This window comes from Chiloscyllium plagiosum, unplaced genomic scaffold (assembly GCF_037043375.1).
Source record: "Chiloscyllium plagiosum isolate Xiang-an unplaced genomic scaffold, Cpla_swu_hap1 HiC_scaffold_20, whole genome shotgun sequence".
In the NCBI taxonomy this organism is placed as follows: domain Eukaryota; kingdom Metazoa; phylum Chordata; class Chondrichthyes; order Orectolobiformes; family Hemiscylliidae; genus Chiloscyllium; species Chiloscyllium plagiosum.
Genome location: NW_028270158.1, coordinates 43,578,727 through 43,605,734, shown reverse-complemented (window position 1 = coordinate 43,605,734; position 27,008 = coordinate 43,578,727). Strand labels below are relative to the sequence as shown.

The 27,008-nt window shown below is 38.8% G+C and overlaps 2 protein-coding genes across 5 annotated transcripts in view; one reads left to right on the top strand and one right to left on the bottom strand.

The window, feature by feature from the left end:
* The window catches only part of dxo (decapping exoribonuclease), a 24,609-nt gene extending 12,787 nt beyond the window's left edge, over positions 1 to 11,822 (bottom strand). The window contains exons 1-3 of one of the 2 annotated variants that reach the window (XM_043711427.2): positions 11,687 to 11,822; positions 1,344 to 1,832; positions 21 to 247 (exon numbers count right to left, since the gene is read on the bottom strand). In XM_043711427.2, the coding sequence (XP_043567362.1) occupies positions 21 to 247; positions 1,344 to 1,801 (685 nt within the window). In that variant the 5' untranslated portion in view covers positions 1,802 to 1,832; positions 11,687 to 11,822. Of the gene's footprint in view, positions 1 to 20; positions 248 to 1,343; positions 1,833 to 11,222; positions 11,455 to 11,686 lie in introns of those variants that run through there. The other variant, XM_043711425.2, reaches the window with a different exon arrangement.
* Positions 11,571 to 27,008, top strand: LOC122560618 (winged helix repair factor 1-like). 3 transcript variants are annotated; one of them, XM_043711432.2, is made up of 7 exons: positions 11,571 to 11,708; positions 14,492 to 14,608; positions 15,759 to 15,904; positions 19,186 to 19,421; positions 20,520 to 20,617; positions 23,504 to 23,651; positions 24,571 to 27,008. In XM_043711432.2, the coding sequence occupies exons 2-7, from the start codon at positions 14,494 to 14,496 to the stop codon at positions 24,614 to 24,616; spliced, it is 789 nt and encodes a 262-aa protein (XP_043567367.2). In that variant the 5' UTR covers positions 11,571 to 11,708; positions 14,492 to 14,493; the 3' UTR covers positions 24,617 to 27,008. The 3 variants fall into 3 exon arrangements, with proteins under 3 accessions (XP_043567367.2, XP_043567366.2, XP_043567368.2); XM_043711431.2 differs by lacking the exon at positions 11,571 to 11,708 and adding an exon at positions 12,051 to 12,111; XM_043711433.2 differs by lacking the exon at positions 11,571 to 11,708 and adding an exon at positions 12,269 to 12,653.

Genomic DNA, 27,008 nt, shown 5'->3' with positions numbered 1-27,008 from the left:
GTTTTGGATAAATCTCTCACCTGCACACAAATACTGTTCAAATTTATATCCTCCATATATCAATTCTTCCTGCATTTCAGTCCGCTGCTCTCTCTGCCGTCTGGCTTCCTCGGTTTCTACCTCACTCATGTAATAGGTTCCATGAAACAGAGTCACTGCCAACATCCATCCCTCTCGGTTCTCATAAGGAGTAGTTAGAATTTTAGTCAGATGTCCTCTCCATGTGATGAAGTCTGTGTGTAGCTGACTATAAGTAGAAACAGACATAGACAATCTCATAAACCAGCAAAACATACACAAGAAAGAAAACAGCACAGTTGATCTGTTTCCATTGCCAACAGCCAGGGATGTACAAGGTTAACACTATTAACTATTATAATCAGGTTGCAATAGGAAATATTCCCTGGTTAATCCTCTTCATACTACAGGAGTTTTGTCTTTGCACCACTGTAGGATGAAGGGCAGAGTATGAAGATTTGAATAGGTTGACAAGTTTCGTTCTCTCTGCAGTAACATTAGGAACTCTAGTTATGTGAATACAAAATCTTTTGTGTTATATCCCCCTGATAAGTATAATTTAACTGCAGCTTGAATCCAGTTAGAGCTCAAGGTGACAGCAGAGTAAGATTCCTGAGTAAGTAAATTTCACTTCTCTTCATAATCATTTCAGGCCTTAATTCATGATTTTCAAAACACAAATTCAACTTTGTTCTCTTTATACCACACAAAGCTTGTTTTCACTTATTGAGGAAGTATCTGTAAGGAACCCATCAAACACAAAATAAAGGGACAGAAAATTAAGGAATCAAGATCACATTCCTTCACTGAAAGACTATCTTGTCATATAAATGCACATGGCCATAAAGTGCTTAGCTACCATAGTTACGAGCAAATAAACTGATTACTCTATGGTGACATTTTCACACAATGACAATCATCTAAACACCTGTATCATTAAAAAAATTACATACATTTCCTGATTGGAGAATGGGCTGGCACACTAGGCCAGACTTTGGCTTTTGAATTATGAGTTAGGGTTCAAATATATGCTCAGGTGATTGTAAGGTCATATATAAATGAGTTTAATCAGTTCCAGGTCGCAAAGTAGAAGCCTGCCCCCAATTCAAGACTAAACTGACACTTTCCACTCAGTTGCTGATATGGATTTGAGGGAAACTCTGAGGTGGAAACTAAATATGGTTCAAGGAAGAATCAAAGAAAATTCACTCTAGTTAACCGCAGACTGCTGAATGTTGACAATGGATTTTGAAACTAAAAATGTTCCATTCCCTCAGGAGCTTTGTAACAAACGATACTGTTCTACAGCTAACATTACAACTTACTTTGATAAAGCAGGTGATTTGTCACCACCAGACAGCGTGGGGAATTTGTATTTGTTCAATAATATCCACTTCAGGATATGATCCAGCTTTTCCTTAATGTTATCATTCCTTTTTATGTATCTGTCTTTGTAACCATCCCGTAGATTGAAATTTGGATTCTTGCTGGCGGGTTTCACACAGTATTTTAGCTGCCTGGCATCATTGAAGAGCTGGCGATTTGAATCTAATGAAAAGCAGCCAATCTCAACAGGCTGCCTGTAGTCAGGAAAGCTCTTGTCATAATAGTCAGGCTGTACAGGAAGGGCGAGTTTACTGTCTGCATTGTTTGTGCGTAAGATGTAGTGTTCATCAGTTTCTGTTTTTGGTAATTTAATCCCACTTTCTTGACTATCATCTGCTTTTCGTTTAAAGACTTCCCGACCAGACGATTCTCGACTGGTGTTGAAATGTCGATTCATATTGTCACAGTTCTTGACTTAATTAAACAATCTGCAAGAAATTAAGAGAAACAACACATTAAATATAATCAACAGAAAAAAAAACAATATTATGTGAGTTACTTTATCCTACTGGAAGATTATTTCAGCAGCTCGGTTAGTAAAGGCAGTAGGTAACTAAACATTGACCATTCATCCTACAAATAAAAACAAAATACTCTGGATGCTGCAGATTTGAAATTAAAACAGGAAATGCTGGAGAAACTCAGCAGATTTGGCAGCATCTGTTTCTGTACCTGTCTGCAAATGTTGCCAGACCTGCTGAGTTTTCCCAGTACTTTGTAGGATAAAATAAAAACAAATCCCAATTCAATTCTCAGTTAATATTGGGTTTGTTGATCAAGGTGCATTAAGTGACTTCTCTGACTGTATAAGAGAAAAGAGGAAATATAAATGATCAGCCAGAGCATGAGTCTGCAATGTAGTGACCTACACAGTGGTTGTTGATCAAGAAAAAGGAACTTGCCCTGGATGCCTAAAACCTGTCCATTCTTTAGACATAAAGAATAGATAATTGTGGTCCAGCTTGAATGAGTACTTTCAACAGACAAGATAGAAAAGTAACTTGGACTTTGCTACTTAACTTGGGTTATCCAGATGAAACATTTAAAATCACTTATTCTAATAGGATTAAATTATCCATTTAAAATTTAGCAAATACCCACACAAATATGAGTGACAAATTTCACACAAACTAGTGTATTTTATATTAATCACTAAAATAGTGGCTGGGCATTAAAGATATTCAGAATATCGGCATTTGAGTCAAACATTCAAGTTAATTAAAAGAGTTTGTAAATACACTGAACTATCCAGTATAACCATTCTATGTCTTTCAATTTCCATAATTACAATACATTTCACTTCCATCCATCACGGGGGATTGCTAAAAACAAAGTTGTTTTAATATACAAACTATGAACTCCTGCTTTATTATAATCCAGTCTTTACAATTCAAAGACCTTTTCTGCACAATATTAGAATTACCTGATGATTTGTATTAGTATAATACATTGAACAGAAGGGAACTGTTAAATATTCCATAATGATTACAAAAAGGACATTTGATGCACAGGTTCCATAGAATGCCATTGCAGAGATAGCCATTCAGTCCAAATGGTCTGTGTTGTGTGTTGTTCAATTACAATGTTGTGATGTTGATCAGGCTGTGACTTACAATTATTGTGTGTGATTTTTAAGGTTTTTGCAAAGATCTATAGCTCGGGTTGTGGATGAGGTAGTAGGTTAGCTTGCTGAGCTGTTGGGTTATCGTGCAGATGTTTCATTACCATACTGGGTGACACCATCAGTGCGAGTTCTGTCCCACTTGGCTTCTAAGTGGCCCAGTCTGTTGAGGTGTGTTACTTCTGTGTCTTCTCTGCAGTGGTTTGTACACTGGGTCTATGTATTTGTTGATGGCCTCTTTGGTTGAAAATCAGGCTTCCAAAAACTCTCTTGCGTGCCTCTGTTGGCTTGTCCCAGGATAGTAACTTTGTCATAGTTGAACTGATGGCCCTCTCAGTCTGTGTGTAAGCGGAAGGGGGAGAGTGGATCAGTTTGTTTAATAGCCAGTTGGTGTTCATGAAGTTGGATGACTAGTTTTCAAACTGTTTATCTGATGTAGTGCTTGTTGCAAGGAATTCTGTATACCAAATTAGTCCTGCATGCTATGAGTATAGGGTACTTAGTCCTGGTAAGTAGCTGGCATAGTGTGGCTGTTGGTTGGTGTGCCACTATAATACCTAGTGGTCATAACAGCTTGGTAGTTAATTCTGATATGATTTTTCACATAGGGTAGGGTGGCCAGTGTTTTAGTAGGTACAGTGTCTTCTTGGCGTTGTCTGTTGGATAGGCCTTGGCGGACGAAGCTGATGGGGTATCCGATATTAGCCAAGACTTTGCGTAAATGTTCTTCTTTATACAGTTCTGGTGTTGCAGTGTGTCACGGCTCTTTCGAATAATGTCTTGACATAACTCCACACTACTAGAGGATCCAGTGACAGTGACTCCCAGCTGTTAAAGCTCATTTGGCTTATCATATAAGTATCATTCTTACACATCAACACCATCAGTACGGACAATATGCTCAAGCTGCTCGACCTATGCCTTACTACCCACTTTGTCTTCAACGGTTAGACATATCAACAGGTCAACGGCACACCAACGGGCTCTCCCATCTCGGAACTAACATCAAAAGCAGTCATGCAGAGACTTGAAAAAACAGCCCTTTCCCTGACCCAACCAAAACAATGGATACGATACATGGATGACACCTTTGTCATCATCAAATGTACTAGACTGGAAGAAACACCACCTCATCAATAGTATACCCACTAGTATCAAGTTTACCAGGGAGGAAGAGAACAATAACTAACTCACATTCCTAGATATTATGGTAGAACGGATGACCAAAGCAGGAGTTACAACCAAAGTATACAGGAAACCCACTCAGATGGACCAGATCCTCAATTACAACAGCGACCACGCCAATGTCCACAAACGGAGCTGTGTCAATCCACTATTCAAAAGAGCCATGACACACTGCAACACAGCAGAACTGTATAAAGAAGAACACTTACACAGAGTCTTTGCTAACATCGGACACCCCAGTAGCTTCGTCCACCAATGCCTATCCAACAAACAATGCCAAGAAAATACTGTACCTACCAAAACACTATCCACCCAACTCTATGGGAAGATCATATCAGAACTAACTACCAGGCTGGTACGACCACTAGGTATTATGGTGGCACACCAACCAACAGTCACACTACGTCAGCTATTTACCTATTCAGCTAAGGACTCCATACCCATAGCATGCATAGCATTGGACAAACAGTTAGAAAGCTAGCCATCCAACATCATGAATACCAACTGGCTATTAAACAAAATGATCTACTCTCCTTCATCTCCATACACACAGCCCGAAAGGGCCATCAATTCAACTATGACAAAGTTACTATCCTGGGACAAGCCAACCAGAGACACGCAAGAGAGTTCTTGGAAGCCTGGTTTTCAACTAAAAAGACCATCAACAAACACACAGACCCAGTTTACAAACTACTGAAAAGTAGATACGGAAGTGACACTAACCTCAACGGGCTGGACCACGTAAAAAACCAATCAGAACAGAACAATAGCGCTTCACAGAAGTTGCACTGATGTTGTTACCCAGTATGGTAATAAAACACCTGCATGATAACCCAACAGCTCAGTGAGCTAACCAACTATTTCATTCTGTACGATGGGCAGAAATGGGAATGCACTTGGAAAAGCAATTCCTGATGTTTCCTATTGTTCGGGACTGAATGAAACGAGGTGAGTGGCAAATATGATTTTAATAGAATCAAAATATTTGCGCACACCAAACTTCAGAAACCTTTTGTTATTTGAAATTAGGTCCAGCTCACATCAGGTCAGCTTATGGTTAGAATCTGTGCAACAATGTCATTGTCAGAGTCATAGAGATGTACAGCCCAGAAACAGACCCTTCAGTCCAACTCATCCATGACAACCAGATACCCTAATCTAATCGAGTCCCAGGAACTAGCACTTGGTCCATATCCCTTGAAACCTTTCCTATTTATATACCCATCCAGATGCCTTTTACATGTACCAGCCTCCAATACTTCCCCTGGCAGCTCATTCCATACATGCACCCCCCCCATCACCTCGTGCATGAAAACGTTATCCCTTAGGTCCCTTTTAAATTTTTCCCCTCTCACCCTCAAGCTATGCCCTCTAGTTCTGGACTCCCCCACCCCAGTGAAAATGTCCTTCATGCTCCTCGCCTCTGAACAAGACCTCCTGCTATCTTCAAAAATAAAAACACTTGATTGTCGTTCAATCCAAAACATTAACTCTGATTTCTCTCCACAGATGCTACCAAATCTGCTCCGCTTTTCCAGTAATTTTCTGTTTTTATTTGATTTACAGCATCCGCAGTTCTTTCACTTCTTATTGCTATCTTGTCTGGTTTGCCATACTCTATTGTCCAGTACATTTTCTTTAAAAGTTATTAGTGGTTGCATACTGCACAAGATAGCTTCGTGATACAAAGATACACAAGAATTGCCTTCAAAATGCTTGTCCATTTATTTTCATGAATCTTACCTCTTTAACTGCTTGCTGTAAACAAATATCTTTGTTGTTTTTCTTTGCTTCCTTCGGTAACCAACATTGATCCAATACTGAAAGCATGGTTTTATTTGTTTTTCCTTCAGACTCAATATATCCGAACTGGCAATATCTTTTGGCATGTAATTAATTTAGTAACAAAGATCTCACTGTTTATTTTGCTTTTACAGATCAACCTTTTGACTACTGACACATTCTCATCACACTCCACCAATAATCAAGGATTGTGTCAATCACACATTTCCTTAACAAATAGCATGAAATGTAACTCAGCGTTAATAATTTCCTACCTTGTTAAACATCAACTTCTGATACCAACATCTTCCTTTAATGCAACTTAGTATCATTAAGATGGCAGTTCAATGATGAAATGTATCATATGTTGCTGAGGCATAGAGCCCAGGATGTTCTTTAGATGGGGGGGGGGGGGAGAGCTAATGACAGGGCAACAGAGGGAGGACCATGGAATTAGCCCCAGCATTCCGGAACCAGGAAGAAAAACAGATAGATAGGACCTCTATTTAAAGAGTCATAGTTCCCAATTGGTAAGCACGTGCAACTGTTGAAAGGGGATAGGAATCGAACCAGCCACAACACACCATTTGTGCACCTCCTTTGAATGTCAGATTTCTTCAAAAATATGGCAGCTCAAATGAGATAATCAAAGGTTGCTAGTGCCAGTGGAACTGACCATTTTAAAAAGTACCTAAAGGGGCCTTAATATTAACCTAATATAATTCTTCTGTAAATGCTAACATAGCAAGTTTTGAGAAGATTTGTAACTCAGGTTGAGGTTCTGGATGTAGGTTTGCTCGCTGAGCTGGAAGGTTCTTTCCAGACGTTTCGTCACCCTACTAGGTAACATCCTCAGTGGGCCTCCGGGCGAAACACTGCTGATAGAAAGCAGGAATTATCAGTAGTGCTTCGCCCGGAGGCCCACTGAAGATGTTACCTAGTAGGGTGATGAAACGTCTGGAAATGAACCTTCCAGCTCAGCGAGCAAACCTACATCCAGTAAATGCGAACTACAGAGAGTCATAAAACAAGGAAACAGATCCTTTGGTGCAACCAGTCCATATCGAACATAATCTCAAACTAAACAAGCCCGACCTGCCTGCTCTTGGCCCATATCCTTCCAAACCTTTCCTATTCATATATCTATCCAAATGTCTCTTAAACGTTGTAACTGTTCCTGCAACCGCCACTTCCTCAGGAAGTTCATTCCATGCGCGAACCATCCTCTTTGTAAAAGATTTGCCCGTCATTTTTAAATATCTCCTCCTTCACTGTAAAAATATGCCCCCGGTCTTGGAATCTCCATCTTAAAGAGACACCTACTGTTAACCCTGTCTATACCACTCATGACTTTATAAACATGTATAAGGTCACCCTTCAACTCCTACACTCCTGCGAAGAGTCCTAACCTATCCAGCCTCTCTTTATAACTCAAACTTTCCATAATTGGCAATTTCCTGGTAAAACTCTTCTGAACCTTCTCTCATTCAATAATATCCTTCCTACAACAGGGAAACCAGAAATGGACTCAATAGTCCAGAAGCCCCACCAATGTCCAGTACAACCTCAACATGACTTCTCAAATCCTATACTCGAAGCACTGAACAATGAAAGCAAGCATGCTAAATGCTTTTTTAACCACCCGTCTATATGTGATAAACTTCAAAGAATTGTGTACCTGCATGCCTGGGTCCCTCTGTTCAACAACACTATCCAAGACTCTACCATCAATTTATATGTCCTGCCCCTGTTTGTTGTATCAAAATATAATACCTTGCATTTATCCAAATTAAACTCTGTCTGCCATTTTTCAAGCCCATTGACCCATTTGATCAAGATCCCTTTGTAATCTTAGAAAACCTTCACTATTATGCCACCAATTTTGGTGCCAATACTAACAAATCTCAATTAGGATCAGGAAAAGGTAATTTTGCTCTTTGATTGGTGAAACACTCATGGGAATTATGGCTAATCTGTGATCTAACTCATTATGCTTGCATGCATGATATATCAGAATCAAAATGAAAAGATGATCTGACATCAAATTACGTTTGCAGAAATGAGTTTCAAACATCCACGTGTACAAGTCTTTCTTAATTTCACTCTTTAAAAGTCTGATACTAATTTTTAGGGCATGTATGCTTGTCCCAGTAATAGTTTCCATCTACCATACCTTTTCCTTTCCTCATCTAAGGAATTGATGATCAAATTATCCCTTAACTTTGAATTCCACATAACATAACATAACCCTAGTTTATGTAAACTATTCTCGTTACTTATCCCTGGAATCCAGATGTCATTCTAGTAAATCAATGTTATAATCCCTCCAAAGTCGATCTCTCTTTCTCAATGTGCAGTGCCCAGATCTGAACATTGTACTTTAGACCTATCCAGAATTTTGTATGGTTCAAACATTACTTCTACTCCTTATGTTCTAGTCTGTTGGATATAAAGGATAGAATCCCATTAGCCTGTTTGGAGAAGATTTGTAGCTCAGGTTGAGGTTCTGGATGCCAGAATCCCATTAACCTTTTCCAGAATACATACCTGTTCATAAGGCTTTACTAGTCTATATGCTTGGAGCTTCCCATGCCTTTTTAAGATCTTACAGCACCAGTTTTTCATTATTCAGAAAATACCCTCTTCCCTGGTCCAAATGATTGACGTTTTTGTCCCTATTGAAATCTACTGCCATAGTTTTATCTATTCAATTAACTAATCCCATTAATAAACAGATAATTCCTGAGGTTGCTAAACGCATCTGTGTGCAACACCATTAGTCACATTCTGCCAATGGGAAGACTCTCCCATTATGCCTACTTTATCCTGTTGCTTCACAAATTTCTGAACCAGGTTAATAATTTGCCTTTAATCCCATCATCTGAAGTTTTTGTTAACAAATGTTTAAAGGCGGACTGAAATACTTGCTGGAAGTCCAAAGAGATAGCATCCATTAAAATTCCCTTGTCCATGACATCAGCCATCTCTTCAAGAACTTTAATCAGATTGATCAGATACGATCCACCCTTTACAAGCCCAAGCTGCTGAGTTGAAAAGTTTTATAAGAAGATTATTATAAGTTGGTTTGCTAACCTAAATACCGTTTGTAACAGGAATAGTTAGTACACAATTTAGATTCTGAAACATCTAAAAAATTTGATTTTTAAAATTTGTATTTTTAGAATGATACCATGTCAAGAAATATGCTAAAATGTACTTTAAAACTGGAGTACTGTATTCATTTTGCAAACAAATAGGAATTTTGAAAAATCATGATAGTTCCATCAGATTGCACTATTTGTGAACAGCAAGCAGCAATATTATTCATTCACCATTCAGCCTGAACTTGCGTTATATTTGTATTTATTAGAACTAAAAGAACTGCAGAAGCTGTAAATCAGAAACTGCTGGAAAAGCTAATCAGGTCTGACAGGATCTGTGACAGAAATCAGAGTTAACATTTTGGGTTGAGTGACCCTCAAAACTGACTGATTTCTCTCCACAGATCCAGCCAGACCTGCTGAGCTTTTCCAGCAATTTATGTTTTTGTTGGGGCTGTGTTTATTGTGGTTTGTTCTACAGAAAATGTGAAAATAGAGAAAATAACAAATATTTCAAGGTTTAAACCATGTCTATCACTGAACCACAATTAAAATCTATGGAACAGCACCAAAAACATTGGATTGTCCAAGACTCGTGTGAAGGTAAGCCAAGTGGCCTTCACCTACAGTACTAAGTAATATTGCCAAACTGTTACCCAGATGATGGGATTCTGTTTGCATGTTAATTTATGGAGTTTCAGAAAATACAGGTTTGACTTTATTGAAACATACATTTTAATGGAGCTTGAAAGGGTTGATTTGAAAAATATGTTTCTACAGCGGATGAATTTCATGCCAGGGAAGATAGTTACAGAATACAGATTTACTCAAAACTGAGATGCAAAGGAATTTCTTTCTCTCAGAAGGCAATGATATCTGGAACTCTATCTCTAAATTGTGGAGGCTATATCAAAAAGCATAAAAGAGGAGATTACGAGATTTTTCAAACATCAAAAATGTGAGGGCTATGAGAAACTAGAGTTCAGGTTTGCTGCAGATCAGCCACAATCTTATTCTGCCTCACTGTTCTATAAGAGCTGAATGGCCTACTCTAGCTCTTACATTTTATTTTTAAAAATGCGATGAGTGAATTTTTAAAAAATTAACTAGCTTGAAGATGTTACATTCTATTGAGCTAGATTCCCCCAGCACTGGCTGCCCTCTGGTCCTTTATTCTGATTGAGCATTCTTCACATTATGACCTTAGGTATTGAGTTTCAACAAGCTATGTGACCATGGACACTCATGCTCAATCCTGCCAGTAGAGATCCATTTTCCAACACGGTTACTGAATAATGATCATGAGTCGATCAATTTTTTCAGCATATATGAGAAGTATTGATTGCCAGGCTAGTAATTAATATTCAGTTTGCCCAAAAGAAACCTAGATTTCTCAGTTGTCATATACATTTTTTTGTCTGTAAGGTTCATAAATTCAATTGGTTATTAAAAGGATTGATCTGTTGCAAAGAAAATGTTCAATTAGTATAGAATTAGATGAGTACAATCAGTACAATGTTAAAATACAGTCATGACACCTTATTTTACAGCTAATTTACAGGGCACACAGAACAACCTTCCCTCACTATTTACAAATTTTATTTTCCCTTTCTCCCAAACAGGGTTAATAATTATGGGATACAGGACAGACAGGCTGAGAAATGCCTTAATGAGTTAGGAGTGCAAGCCAGTTTGGCACTTCACATAAGCGACATTTAGGCCATACATTTCTCAACTGCATAGCATTGTCTACATTAGGCACAATAATACTTTATCTATCTAAATATAACCTGTGATTTGGTCACCACATAATTCACTACCATCAAGAGAACAAAGACATTTATTATTTGCCAAATATTATTTATTGACTTGTTTACAGTACAGTTGCTGACTTTAAAATCAGAATGTCAAAACCCTAACCACATTTTACAAAAAAAATTAACAAAACTACATCCACAGACTACAAACCACTAACAAGCTGTTGATTTCAAAACGTGAGACAATTATAAGTTGCATAGCCATGAAAGATCTCTGTATTATAACAAAGAAACAGACAGGACAACAATCTCAATCCTTTTAAAGCTATAGTTTTAAAAACTCGACGATAGAATAATTTTAGTGATACTAACTTTTGACTCCTCAAATTAGAGTTGAAATCCAGTTGCGGCTAAGGGAATGAAAGTTTCTCTTTTCTGAAAGAATCCCATGACAAAATGGGTTTGAATAAAATCTCAAGCGGAGAAGCAAGTTCCCATCTAGAATTGGTCAATCTCATTGAGGCGACAGGACAAGTGCTGAGATAATAAACATGGACAATATTTCACCGGGGGAAACGATTGTCCGGGACAATGTACAAGATTGAATTTAATCTGCACCTGAACCAGAGCTTCCCTCTCCACTACCCCGCCCCCCAACGAGTTCAAACATCGAGTCAGGGCCGGAATTTAGGGACTGTCCCTGCCCTCCTCTCTCGAGGATTCCGATCGGGCCTTTCAGTCGCAGAGAGGTCGGAGCTCCGGGGAGAGGCGGCGAAAATATCCCCAAAAACCCCCGAACAACTTCATTCGGCGGAAAGGAGGAGAAATGAACCAACCCGCGCTTCCAGCTTGAACAAGGTATCATTCCCCTCCTCCGCGGGAGGAAGGAGCTCACACCATCACCGAGTCCGAGCACAAAATGGCGCCGAGAAAAACCAGACGCCACCGCCTTCAGCCTCTGGGTGGAAACAAATTCCCCCGGAAACACTGACATCTCCATCCAATCTGGGAGCCGCTAATGTTTTACTTCACGTGTACAAACAGAAACTTACGGTTATACATTGAGAAACGGCGCATTTAAATATTAAAATAGGATTTGGTTCCATATTTGAATAATAAAATAAAATCACGGAATTCAATCAATTAAAGACGCGGGTAAAAACGTCAGATGTGCGCCGCTGTTTGTGCGTCGCGAAGTGATTGCGTAAGAAGCTGTTGGTGCAGGCCTGAGAAGTTGCAGTAGCTCCTCATGAGGGAAGAGGTGATTATAGCTCACCGTTTTGTTGTTGGGATATGGTTTCCACACTTGATTATTTCATCCTACTTCTGAAAAATCTCCCCCAATCATATTTCAACTGGAGGGAATACAGTATATTGTAGCCTCTGTCTTGATCCACAATAACTCTCACCCCCCGACACTCTCCTGTGTATACCCACCTGCGGTTACTCTAGATTATGAGGAAATTCAAAACTCTCATTCTTGATTTCTAATCTTGTCGTGATAGCGGATACTCAGTCAAATACTGGCTTAAGTTTGGTCGTTGTCTCCCCTCCCTTCTATAATTTTTGACGTCACGAATAGGACCTTGGTGGAACCCAAACAGAGCAGGTTATTGATGAGCAGTGCTGCTAAGGGTTACACCCGAAACGTCGACTTCTCCATCTCCTGATGCTGCCTGGCCTGTTGTGTTCTTCCAGCCTCCTGCCTGTCTATTCATAACACTGTCAAACACATTCCTGTTGGTTCATTTAAGATAGGAGTATTGGATGGGATTGTAATGGAGGTAGACAGCTTTTGACAGGGTAATTTTCGAATGTTTATATGGCTAGCTCTTGTTAAATTTGCAAACATGTTACTGATTCAAAGTATATAATTTGTTATTAATGTTAATATGATGCTGATTTCATAACATGTATGATTCTGCCCTGGTCCAATTAGAGATTGCAATTTTTAAAGTTTTTTATTGCAGCCTCTGAATCAGAAGGTTGTCCGTTCAAGTCCTGCTTCAAATGTTTGGAGCATATCATCCAGGTTAATACTTTCAGTGCAGTACTGAGGGTGTGCAACACTGTTAGATATCTTGCCTTTTTTGGATGAGAATGTTAAACTGGGCCAGTGGGTTGAAGAGTGGCAGATGGAGTTTAATTTAGATAAATGTGAGATGTTGCATTTTGGTAAGACAAACCAGGGCAGGATTTGCACAGTTAAAAAGATGGGATCCTGGAGGGCGTTGTTGAACAGAGCGATCTAGGGGTGCAGGTACAAAGTGCCTTGAAGGTGGTGTCACCGGTAGACTGGGTGGAGAAGAGCGTGTTTGACATGCTTGCCTTCATTGGTCAGAACATTTGAGTACAGGAGCTGGGCCGTGCTGTTATGGCTGTACAAGACATTGCTAAGGCCACACTTGGAGTGCTGTGTACAATTCTGGTTGCCGTGCTATAGGAAAGATGTTATTAAACTAGAAGGGGTTCAAAATGATTAACAACGATGTTACCGAGACTGGAGGGTTTGAGTTATAAAGAGAGGTTGGATAGGCTGGGCCTGTTCTTCCTAGAGTGTCAGAGGCTGAGGGGTGACTTTGTAGAGGTTTATAAAATCATGAGTGAATATAAAATCATGATAAGGTGAATAGCCAAAGTCTTTTCCCAGGGTAGGAGAGTCCAAAACTAGAGTGCATATGTCTAAGGTGGGAAGGGAAAGATTTAAAAAGAAGCTAAAGATAAATTCTACACACAGAAGGTGGTGTGTGTGTGTGTGTGTATTACAAGCATCCAGAGAAAGTGGTACAGATGAGTACAAATACAGCACTTAAAAGACATTTGGACAGCTATGTGTTTAGGAAAGGTTTAGAGTGAAATGGGCCAAATGCAGGAAAATGGGACTAGTTTTGTTTAGCAAATATGCTTGACATGGATGACTTGGGCTAAAGGGTCTTTTTCTGTGGTCACTGACTGTAAGCAAGATCATATCTGACCTCAGGTAAATGTAAACAATTCTCCGATACTTAGTCTGAAAGCAAGAAAGGAAGTTCTCTTGGTATCTTAACCCTTACTTATTCCTCCTCCAACAGTGCTAAAAAATTCCACATTGCTGTTTGTGGGGTATTGCAGTGTGGAAATTGACTGTTCATTATGACTGTTCCTTCATTATCATTGAGAGTTCAAAAGTATTTCCTTTGTTGTAAAGCACCTTCAAATATCTTGAGGTCATGAAAGAAGCTATACAAATACATATATTTTGTTGGGGAATGGCTCAAGTTCTCTTAAAAGCTGGTTTAATTGTATCCACTCTGTCAAGCCCCCTCAATATATTTTCTCCTTCAATAAGATCATCTTTTGAAATTCAGAGGAAATGGGCTATTCTAATTGATCCTTCCTAATGGGGCAGTCCCCTCCCCACAGGTGTCTCAGCTTCTACAAGTTTGCTGTATGGGGAGCTAATTTTATTGTAAATCTATACTAAAGCCTTTGTATAAGTTGAGTATAGTAGCTAACTGGTTGTGTTGGATGAGTAAATTAGCATATGATATTTATCGATAGTTAGTGTTGCAAGTTGCTTCATCTTGAAACTGAAATTATTGTAGTGTAAAATGTGAATCATAATGTTTTAATTGTTAAACATTTCCATTTTGTGCTTGTAGTAATGAATCGGAAGAGAAACTTGATACCAGACGTTTTCCGAAAGGTTAAGAAGCAAAAAGTTGGATTAGCAGAAGAATTTAAATTATTAGTTAAGAATGAAGCCAAAGATTTTGAAGGTACCAAATAATACAACTGAAAAAGACATTCTTTTACTTCATTTGTTGCCACCATTCTCCATCTCCCTGTGCAACGATTTCAGAAATGTTGCTTCTGCATATAGATCTCTTTCAGACTTTGTCCTGCCTGATCTCTGCAGCCAGTTGGAGCCCTAAACCCCACATACACCCTCCACTTGTATTTTATTTTGTGTTTTCTATAGACATTCAAGCATCAGCAATTGTAACCTCTACACCAACACCAGGCTCCATACTGATGGAGGTAATCTGTTTCATGATTTGACCTCAACCTCTGCTCCACTACTTTTAAACTTCTCACTTGCTGCACAGAAGAACATAAGAAACAGGAACAGGAGTGTAGACCATTTTGTGTCTTCAGCCTGTTCTGCTGTCCAGTATAATTTATGGCAGTTTCCTGCTCTCTTCCCATGATTTCCTTAATGGCCAGAAACATAATTTAATTTGAATTCCAAATTCAAATGAAGAATTTCAAAGATTCACTACATTGAGTGCAAAGGTCTCTCGTCAGCTCAGTCCTAAATGGCCAACCTTGTATTCTGAGACTTTGACTCTTAGTTCTGGATTCTGCAGCCGGGGTTTACAACATTTCTGTGTCCAATCTGAACATATTTTATGTTTCAATGAGATCTCTTCTGAACTCCTGAGAAAATGGTCCATTCTAATCAATCCCTCCTGTTGGGACATCCTATTCTCAGAATCTCTCAGCTTCCAGAATTGGCCATGCTAATACTTGATTTTAAATTGGGTATAGTAGCTGACTGGTTATGCTGGACCAATAAGCTATAGGTTATAGGTTTAATTCCCACTAAGACAGCTTTTGTCAGTCTTGCACTAATTATAAGAATTCAAACAAAATGTAAGCAATTTGGGGAAAATTAAATCAATCCAAATTATGGTAATAACTAGCTTAATTCTCACTAGATATTACTGCTAGATGTCAAGTTTCTTGAATCCAGATTTTATTATTGTAATTGAAAGAAAGTGCTCATATAGTCTGCCTGCTCTATACATAAAGCACGTCCAAATAAATTTTCATTTCGATTACTGAAATTGTATAATTATTTTGATTGCTGTTTGTAAAGGCTATCCAATTTTAAAAAAAAAACCTTTCTTCACCTTTTTTTAATAGGAATGCCAAATGATACCAAGTCAGCACTGATTTTTTTAGCGTCATTGTTTCCTCGTAAGTTATTTGATGATTCTCTTCCACCTATTGTTTTAAAACACCAACTTTACAGCATTGTTAAAGACAAAACTACAGTTGATCGTCAGCTGGTAAGTCCCATCACTGTATGAAACTACTACAGATGTGTTATAGAACATAGAACATAGAAGAATACAGCGCAGTACAGGCCCTTGGGCCCTCGATGTTGCGCCGATCCAAGCCCACCTAAACTACACTAACCCACTATCCTCCATATACCTATCCAATGCCCTCTTAAATGCTCATAAAGAGGGAGAGTCCACCACTGTTACTGGCAGGGCATTCCATGAACTAACGACTCGCTGAGTGAAGAACCTACCCCTAACATCAGTCCTATATCTACCCCCCCTTAATTTAAAGCTATGCCCCCTTGTAATACCCGACTCAATACGCGGGAAAAGGTTCATACTGTCGACCCTAATCATCTTGTACACCTCAATCAAGTCACCCCTAAACCTTCTTTTCTCTAGTGAAAACAGCCCCAAGTGCCTCAGTCTTTCCTCATACGATTTTCCTTCCATACCAGGCAACATCCTGGTAAACCTCCTCTGCACCCGTTCCAATGCCTCCACATCCTTCCTATAGTATGGCGACCAAAACTGCACACAATATTCCAGATGCGGCCGTACCAGAGTCTTATACAACTGCATCATGACCTCAGGACTCCGGAACTCAATTCCTCTACCAATAAAAGCCAGTACGCCATATGCCTTCCTCACCGCACTATTTACCTGGGTGGCAACTTTCAGAGATCTGTGTACATGGACACCAAGATCCCTCTGCTCATCCACACTACCAAGTATCCGACCATTAGCCCAGTACCCCATCTTTTTGTTATTCTTCCCAAAGTGAATCACCTCGCACTTAGCTACATTGAATTCCATCTGCCACCTTTCTGCCCAGCTCTGCAGCTTCTCTATATCCTGCTGTAACCTGCCACATGCTTCCTCACTGTCAACAACTCCTCCGACTTTCGTATCATCCGCAAACTTGCTCACCCAACCTTCTAACCCCTCTTCCAGGTCATTTATAAAAATGACAAACAGCAATGGTCCCAAAACAGATCCTTGCGGAACACCGCTAGTGACGGCACTCCATGAAGAAACTTTGCCATCAACTACTACCCTCTGTCTTCTTCCATCCAGCCAATTCCTAATCCAAACCTCCAACTCACCCTCCATGCCATATCTCCGTATTTTCTGCAGTAGCCTACCATGGGGAACCTTATCAAACGCCTTACTAAAATCCATATATACCACATCTACCGCTTTCCCCTCATCAACCTCCTTCGTCACCTTTTCAAAGAATTCAATAAGGTTTGTGAGGCACGACTTGCCCTTCACAAAACCATGCTGACTATCCTTGATCACATTATTCCTATCCAGATGTGCATAAATCCTATCCCTTACAATTCTCTCTAAGACTTTGCCCACAACAGAAGTGAGACTCACCGGCCTATAGTTACTAGGGCTATCCCTACTCCCCTTTTTGAACAAGGGAACCACATTTGCTATCCTCCAGTCTTCTGGGACTACTCCTGTAGACAAAGAGGACATAAAAATCAAGGCCAATGGCTCTGCAATCTCCTCCCTTGCTTCCCAGAGAATCCTAGGATAAATGCCATCAGGCCCAGGGGACTTATCTATTTTCACCTTTTCCAGGATTTCCAACACCTCTTCTCTACATACCTCAAAGCCATCCATTCTACTTATTTGTGCCTCAGTATTCTCATCGACAACAATGCCCTGTTCCTGAGTGAATACTGAAGAAAAGTATTCATTCAGTGTCTCCCCAATCTCTTCCGCCTCCACACGCAACTTCCCCCTACTATCCTTGACTGGACCTATTCCTACCCTAGTCATTCTTTTATTCCTAACATACCTATAGAAAGCCTTAGGGTTTTCCCTAATCCTATCTACTAAGGACCTTTCATGTCCCCTCCTTGCTGCTTTTAGCTCTCTCTTCAGGTCCTTCCTGGCTACCCTATAACTCTCAATCGCCCCAATTGAACCTTCACGTCTCATCTTGAGATAGGCCGCCCTCTTCCATTTAACAAGGGATTCCAATTCCTTATTAAACCACGGCTCCCTCGCACGACCCTTTCCTTCCTGCCTGACAGGTACATAATTATCAAGGACACTCAATAGTTGCCCCTTGAACAAGTTCCACATATCATTTACACTCTTGCCTTGGAGTCTACTTTTCCAAGCCACACATCCTAAGTCATGCCTCACCGCATCATAATTTCCCTTACCCCATCTATAATTCTTGCCCTGTAGTACACACTTATCCCTCTCCATCACGAGTGTAAAAATCACCGAATTATGGTCACTATCCCCAAAGTGCTCACCTACCTCTAATTCTAACACCTGGCCTGGTTCGTTACCCAGAACCAAATCCAGTATGGCCTCACCTCTTGTTGGCCTGTCTACATATTGTGTCAGGAAACTCTCCTGCACACATTGAACAAACACTGACCCATCTAACGAACTTGAGCTATAGCTTTCCCAATCAATATCAGGAAAGTTAAAGTCCCCCATAACAACCACCCTATTACTGTCACTCATCTCCTGAATCACCTTCCCAATCCTTTCTTCAATGATTCTAGGACTATTAGGAGGCCTGTAAAAGACTCCTAACAGGGTGACCTCACCTTTCCTATTCCTAACCTCAGCCCAAACTACCTCAGATGGCAAGTCCTCATCCATTGTCCTTTCCACCGCTGTAATACTATCTTTGACAAGCAATGCCACACCTCCCCCTCTTTTACCCCCAACTTGTGTTGTCGAAGTTTGTCTGGAACTAACTGAGAGATTGAACTTGAAATCCATGCATATTGATCAATAATGTAATTTAGCTGTACTCCATGAGAGACAAATAATTATGATGCTTGAAGCGTACCACTCCATACCAAGCATGGCACGTGGCAAGAAGGCAAGCCTCCATTCTGTAACACACTTGAGCCATCTGGTCGACTGAGTGAACTGACCCCATCATGGTTGATAAGTTGCTTCATATCCATTTGAATTCCATGTTCAGTAAAAGTAGAAAATCTTTCTTAGCAGTCAGACAGTATCTATACAGACAGAAACAGAGCTATGATCTCAGGTAAATTTTCTTCAGTATTTTCTCATGACTGCACCATCCTGGATTATGTGCTCAAATCACTTGACAGGGATGTGAACCCACAATCTGCTGACTCTGAGGCAAGTATGCTTTCCACTGAAATAAGGCTGACACTGTAACTAATTATAATCTCTTACTCACTAAATGTTAAGAATCTTGGGGTATTCACATTTATCTAAATTGACAATTAATAATCTCATTGTCTTCATTCCTATATATTGATCAGAATGAGCTGAAAGATCTGGGACATGTTCGGATTTTCCAATTTGGATTTGACACAGATGTGTTTGGCATTGTATTTACTGAGGATTACAAAAGTAAGGTTTTGGCTGCGACAGTAATGAAAGAAACTGCTTCAACAGTGCAAAGGTTTCTGGACACTGTGGTGAACTCGTGTACAGATCTTGGTTTCAACAAAGATAAAATGCTGAAGGAGTTTTCATTTCATGACCAAGAAATTACGTAAGTACTCATGATGATGATGATGATGATGATGACGATAATAAAAAATAACACATGAAAGAAGTGCAACATCTTGCAGGAAAGCAGTAAGACATTGAGCATCTCAAACTTGTTCTGTGAATTAATTAGCACACTATAGACATATTTTGATGACTTGGATGACCACTTAAATACATTTAAAAGAAAACACTTCAAAAAGGTTTATTTCAAAGTCTTGAAGAGAGGTCACTGACATGAAATAAGACCTGTCCCTTTCTCCAGCGAGTTGCTGCTGGACCTGCTGAGTATTGCTAGGTTTATTCTTTATTTTTATTAAATGTTGAGATGTTTGCTCGCTGATAGAAAATCACTGATTTTCTAAATCCAGAAGTAGAAATATGAATGTTTTTCAGTTTTTGATTGAGACACTTTTCTGTATAATTTGAAGAAGCAAATTTAGATGCTAATTAACCTTTGTCTAAACGTGCTAATATACAATGCTGATTAAGAACTTTCCAAAAAAAAAGTGTGATAGGATTTGAATCACTGTGTAGAATCAGGGTCCATGTGAAAGGCATGCTCAAGTTCATTACATAAGTTTGTTTGGTTTCCCTTCTTTTCATTTAAGCGAAAAGGTTAAGGTCAAATGTAGTTAAATTGTCAATTATATGTTGCATCATAATATATTTATGGTAGTACTTCATTGTGACTCTGAGCTCTCTTGTTTTTCATTACTTACTTGGAAATGAAGCGATTTGTTATATAGACAGAGTGAGCAGTCATTTGGCACTTGAGGCAGCAATCAGGAAGAATGTTCCATAGTTAGTGTTTACTGAGGTTAACATATTGACCAGAATGTTTGGAAGAACTCCTTAGTCCTCTTCAAATATATCATGTATTTTTTAATGTCCATTTTAGCTCTGGCAATGAAGCCCTTTCTCGTTAATGCCTCTAATGTCCATCCAAGTTGTACGGAAACTATAGATTTTATAAAATCAACTTCAGATTCACAAATGTCCATGGAATAGCTGTAATCTCTGCATGGGCTGTTGCTAAAGATTGGATCATCTGGAGATTAGTTTCATTTTAAAAGTACTTCTTAAAAAATTTTGTTAACAGGCAACTAGTGAACGCAGGAGTTCTTACAGTACGAGATGTTGGAAGTTGGTGGCTTGCCATTCCAGGTGCTGGCCGATTTGTGAAATATTTTGTAAATGGTAAGTTCCATGCATTAGAAACATGACCGTTACTGATTGGCATAAGCAACTTTTGAATTTAATCAGGAAACTAAAGGTTGTTTTCTGTTTGGCTCTGAGATATAGTTCAATGTTTTAATGACTAAAAGTGAAGTTATCAACCTTGGCTCAGTGGTAGCATGTTTAGTTTTGGCTCAGAACCTGGCCGATCATCTAGACTCTTCATTTCAGTTCTGAGGGAATGTGATTGTATGTTTCAGATGAGATGTGTAACTAGTGTTTAGTAGGAATGATATAAGGGGCTGGAGGGATCCTAAGTACCAGAGTAAATAGTTAGATGAAGATGATTTTGAATCTGATGAGAACAAGTAAATTAGAAAAGACCGACAAGAGCAAGTCAGAGAACGAAGTAAAAACTCTGAAGAATTAAACTGCATTTGTTTCAATGCAAGAGATGTTGCAGGTAAAGCTGATGAACTCAGGGCATTTTTGGGAACACCAGATTGGCATGTCATAGCATTTACAGAATGCCAAGGGATGGACTGGATTGGCAGCTCAGTGATCTTGGTTTCAGTTGCTTTAAGAACAATAGAAAGAGAGGCAAAAGTGGGGGCGGGGATTGAGTGGTGGTTTTGATTACTCCTGTAACTAGAAAAGATATTTCTGAAAAATTGTCCTGTGAAAATATATATGGGTTGAAATTAAAAATACAAAAGGAATGATAACCTTGATGGGATTGTACTACCGACCCACCTGATACTCAGGAAAATTGAGGAACAAAAATGTAGAGCGATATCCGATACAAGAGTGATAAGATTGTAATATTAGGTGATTTTAATTTTCCAAACATTGGCTGGGACAACCATAATGTTAAAGGTTTGGATAGTGAAGAAATTGTTAAACTTTTCTTTGTTAAAATGAAAATGTTCTGACTAGGGAAGGAGCAAAACTTGACCTTTTAGTTTGGTAACAAGACTGGGCAAGTGACTGAATCAATAGTAGGAGAACACTTTGGGGCTAGTGATTGCAATTCTATTTGATTTAAAATAATTATGGAAAAAGACAGGACTTTCATAAAATTAAAGTTTTTATTTGGAGTAAGGCAAATTTTAATGGTATGAGACAAGAACTTTGAAAAATTGGAGTAGACTGTTCATCACTGGTAAAGGGACATCTAATAAGTGGGAGGCTTTCAGAAGTGTCATAATGAGAATTTAGAGTCATTATGTTCCTGTTAGTGTGAAAGGTAAGGCTGGTAGGATGAGAGAACGATGGATGAATAAAGATAGAGATTCTAGTCAAGAATGAAAGAGAATCATATATTAGATGAAGATAACTGGGTTCAAATGAATCTCTTGAACAGTATAAAGAGTGCAGGGGCATTCTTCAGAGGGAGATCAGGAAAACGAAGGGAGGATATGAGAAAGCCTTGGTAAATAAGTTAAGGATAATCCAAAGAGATGCTACAACTATATTAAGGGTGAGAGACAGTAGGGATTTAATAAGTCATCTTTGTGTTGAACCCCAGGGGATTGGAGAGATATTAAATGAATATTTTGCATTAATATTTACTGTAGAGAAAGAAACGGCGGTTAGAGAACGCAGGGAAATAAATATTGATCTTTTTAAAACAGTTCAGATTACAGAAGAGGATATGCTGGACATCTTACAAAATGAAAACATGGGTAAATCTCAGACCTGATCTAGTATATCTCAGGACTTCATGGGAAGTTAATTTTGGGGTGCCTTAGAAATATTTCTGTATCATCTATAACTGTGAGGTGCCAGATGACTGGACAGTGGCAAACTTTGTGCCCCTGTTTTAAGAAGGGATGTAAGGAGAAGCCTGGGAACTGAAGACCTGAGTCTGACTTCGGTGGTGGGTAAGTTGTTGGAAGCGATTCTGAAAGGTAGGATTCATGTGCTTTGAGAGAGTCAGCATGGTTTTCTGCAAGGGAAATCATGTCTGAGGAAATTATCAAGAAGATTGAAGGCAGGGCAGTAGACATTCATTACTTGGACTTGAGTAATGCCTTTGACAAGATTCTGCACGGTAGACTAATTGGTAAAGTTAGATCCTCTGGGATTCATGGTGAGCTTTCCAGTTGGATGCAAAATTGGCTTAATGGCAGGAGACAGAGGGTGGTGTTGGAGGGGTTTTTGTTTGGACTGGAGGCTTGTGACCAGCTGTGTTCCACAGGGATTAGTGGTGGGTCTACTTTTGTTTGTCATTTATATAAATGATTTAGATGAGAATATAGAAGACGTTGTTAGTATGTTGTGGATGATAGCAAGATTGATAGTATTGTTGACAGTGAAGAAGGTTATCTAAGATTACAAAAGGATCTTGATCAATTGGATCAAAGAAGTGAAGAGTGGCAGATGGACTTTAATATGGATAAATGTGAGGTATTATGTTTTAGTAAAGGCAGACTAGTTAAGTTTGGGATTATGTTCGGCATGGACTGATTGGACTGTGCTGCATGACTGATTCGAGGAATATAAAAGATTTTATGGCACTATTCAGTCAAAAGCAGTCCTGTTATTGGGCCCTTACCTTGTGCAAATTGGTTTATTTACAAAGCAGCAACTGGCAGTTTTTAAAATACTTTGGTTGTCCTGAGATCCTGAAAAGTGTTTTGGGTCAACTTTGTTTTAAGAAAGGTGTTTCAGGAAAATGCTACAGATATTTCAAACCTCACTCTAATACTGTGACCGTATATTGACAGTGTGAAATGATGCTTTGGTATGGTATTTCAGTACAGATTGGTAGAATCCAGTTTTGCCTGAATACTTTCCAGTCTTGTACCAGTGTTTTTTTTTCTTTTGCATTAGTCTGAGTTGCTTTTCGACATTTAACAATCACCTGTAAAAAAGATAAATGCTTGCATTGGTTACACATTACAGGTCGCAAAGCTGTTCTTCGCATGATACGGAAATCTAAATACAATGAGGTTTTGCAGTCTGACTTAGAAACACGTAAAGGCACATCCATGGTGAAGTTAGGGATCCAGTATCATGTCCATGACATCATTGGAGCAGAGTTGGTGAAATGGTAAAGTAGTACTTTTGTTTCTTTCAGGAATTATGTACTTACTAGGAATTTGTTGTCAAATGTTAATGATATGAAGAGCATGTGCAATGTATGGACAAGCCTATCTTTGTTTCAACTCCTGTCTGAGTTCAGTTGATGATCTCAATTTAGCAATATCAACATTTAGGTTGGTAGCAATTAAATTAACCAAGTTAAGATTGGGAGCAGCAGTGTGCTGCTTAGCCCTTCATTTTGCCTACTTTAGCAATCAATTAGATACACTTTCTCTGATTGCTATCCTATGATGGCTGATAATTTATCACGACAATACTAGACAAGGATGTGATTGGAGTTCTGCCGTGATCTTTGATTTGTTTTTTTTTTGCTTCTCCATTCTGCAAATTGCTGTCGAACTAGGAACATGGTTAACTGGTAACTGATGGGGAGAATGCAAGAAACTCAAGCAAAATTCTCTTTGAACAGCAAGAGAAAACAAAGCAGCTCCTGAATAGAATTGTGAATAGCTGCTGGGAGGAAACGGCTGTCAGCTCCCCATGGTTAGGGTTCCAGGGGAGGGGTGCTGACATAAAGATGTGACCTGAGCAGAAAGCATCCTTATTTAGGAAAACAAAAGGCTATAAAGAATTAAATACCTTTCAGGTCTTTCAAAAATGGTTTCAACATTTATTTCTTTTGTCATTTGGGTTCCATAAACTTAAGAGCACAAAGTGACCATTGTTCAATTTGTACTATTGTGGAATCTCTGAAAAAGCTATTCTTTTCTACATTTTAAGATTTTTAAAAAAAATATTCTTTTATTTTCACCTTTTTATTTCAAACTGACAGGTTGAAAACAAGAAATTTCAACTTCATGTTACAATTGGAATGTGAGGGTGTAGGAGTTGTATTTATTACATATTCTGCTTTTTGTTTACGCCAGCGTCCCAACAACTACTGGAACTTTGCTGCGCTTGAATGAATCCTGATCCACGGATCGCATGCAAATCCACCTATGAATCAAGTTCGATCTGATCACCGGAACAGGATGCTGGAAAAGGGGAGCAACGTGGAAAGAGGCAGGGGAAAAGGATATAGACATTGTTTTTTTTTTAAATTCAATATTGCTGAAAGATTTGATACTACAAAACTAAATATTTCAGCTATTTATTTGCCAACCCTGTGATACAAGATTAACATTAACTATTGTATTAAAAATACATATCAACATATTCAGTTGAACTTGACTGCGTTCAAGTTTAACTTAGTTAAATGGAATGAACTGTGTTTGTTTTTTATTCCCAATGAATTTTGCAATATACAGTGAGCATAATGGATCTACGTGGAAAGCTCAGATTACAGTGCAAAAGTGTTTGAATCATACGTTCAATAAGTTATTGGGTTAACTGAGATTTTAACCCAGATCATTTCAAATGCTAAAAGGAAGCTCGAAATCCCTTATTTAACATTTTTAATTACTTGAAGCTCGACTACAAGTCATCAAACCATTTAGTCAAAAGGAAGCTGAAACCCAATGGTTAAGTTTAGAATTTGGTTTTCATTTAATTTGAGTCTATTTATGTAAAATTGCGATATATACAAAAATGGTCACAAAGCAGAAAAATCTATCATTAACTGCAAATGCTTTGAACTTGGACCCCAAGTGGAAATGTAGCATCTGGTTGATTAAAATCATTATGATCAAATGAATTGCATTTGTAAGCTGCCTTGTGAATCATGCCGTGACTTCATGGCTCTGTTTGTTTCTCGATCAGTTTATGTTAAACAATTGGTTGAACCATTTGTTGCCAGATAGTCTCACTATCACGTCCTGCTGCTCTCTGCTAACATTGTTCCCTGGTGCAGAATCATCCTGGAGTACAATCTTTTTTGGGTTTTTTTCTTTGATGGGAAGGGAGCATTGCTGGCAAGACCAGCATTTGTTGCTTAACTCTAATTGCCCTAAACAGAGTAGCTTGCTAAGCTATTTGAGAAGGCATTAAGAGTCAAATGCATTGCTGTAGGTCAAGAGTCATCTGTAGACCAGACCAGGTAAGGACAGCAGATTTCTTTCCCTGAATGACATAAATGAACCAGATGGATTTTTTCTTTTAAACAAAAATTGATTGTTTCATAGTCACCATGAATGCAACTTGCTGTCATTTCCAGATTTATTAATTGAATTTAAATTCCACCATCTGCCATAGTGATTGATTTCATTATTTGAACCCATATCCTTGAGATGATTGGCCTGGACATTTGGATTACTGGTCCAGTGACAATATCACCACACCGTCATCTCCAGGAATGTCAGATCAGCCATGATCCTATTGAAGGATAGAACAGGTTCAAGGGGCCAAATGGTCTATTCCAGTTTCTATTTATTACAGTCTTATGGACTACTCTCACCTGGTTCTATTCTTATCTCTATTATAGTACCAAGAAAATCACTTGCAGATGCTTCTCTTCCTCCTTGTGTTCTGTTGCCTGTGGTATCTCTAATCAATCACTGGCTTCCTCTTATTTTTCATCTATGTGCTGCCTGTCATGACACCATCCAAAAGTACCACACTAGTTTGATACATACATTGATGATTCTCAGTTCCACTTTCCTACAACCTCTCGACTCCTGTACTATTATTAAACTGTCAAACTGCATATCTGACATTCAGCACTGAATGAGAAATTTTCCCTGAATATTAGGAAGTCTGAAGCCATTATTTTTGGTTCCCACTCCAAACATCATTCCCTAATAACCTTATCCCTTTCTCTGGCAACAGTCTGAGATTAGGACAATCTGTATCCAATCTTCGTGTCACTTAAGAGTCCAATTTCATCATGCCATTATGCCCTGTAATAATATAGAATTTCATCCCAACTTCAGTTTACCTTGCTGAAATCCTTGTTCATGCCTGCATTGCTCTAGACTTAAGTATTCTAATGCACTCCTAGCTAGGCATCTACATCCTACTCTCTGTAAACTTGAGGATTTCCAAAAACCACTTGTTGTCTCCACTTGTTTCTGTGGTGGCTAAATCCCACTGCCTCTTGGTCAAGTCATGTCTTGATTTTAAAATTCTCATTCTTGTTTTCAAATTCCTTGCTGTCTGTAGTCTCCTCCAAGATACCTTTGCGCCTATAATTCTGGCATTTTGAAAATCCTTGACTTTAATTTCAGTTCAGTTATGTAGGTGCTGAGCTCTAATACACTTCCTGCATCTAATTTGTTTTTCTTTTTAAGGCATATCTTAAAATCTCCCTCTTCAATCAAGCCAGTGACTCTTTATCTCTTTGCATGACTTGGTGTCATATATTGCTTTATAATGCTTCTGTGAAGCAACCTGAGGGATTTTATGATATTAAAGGTGCTATATAAATTTA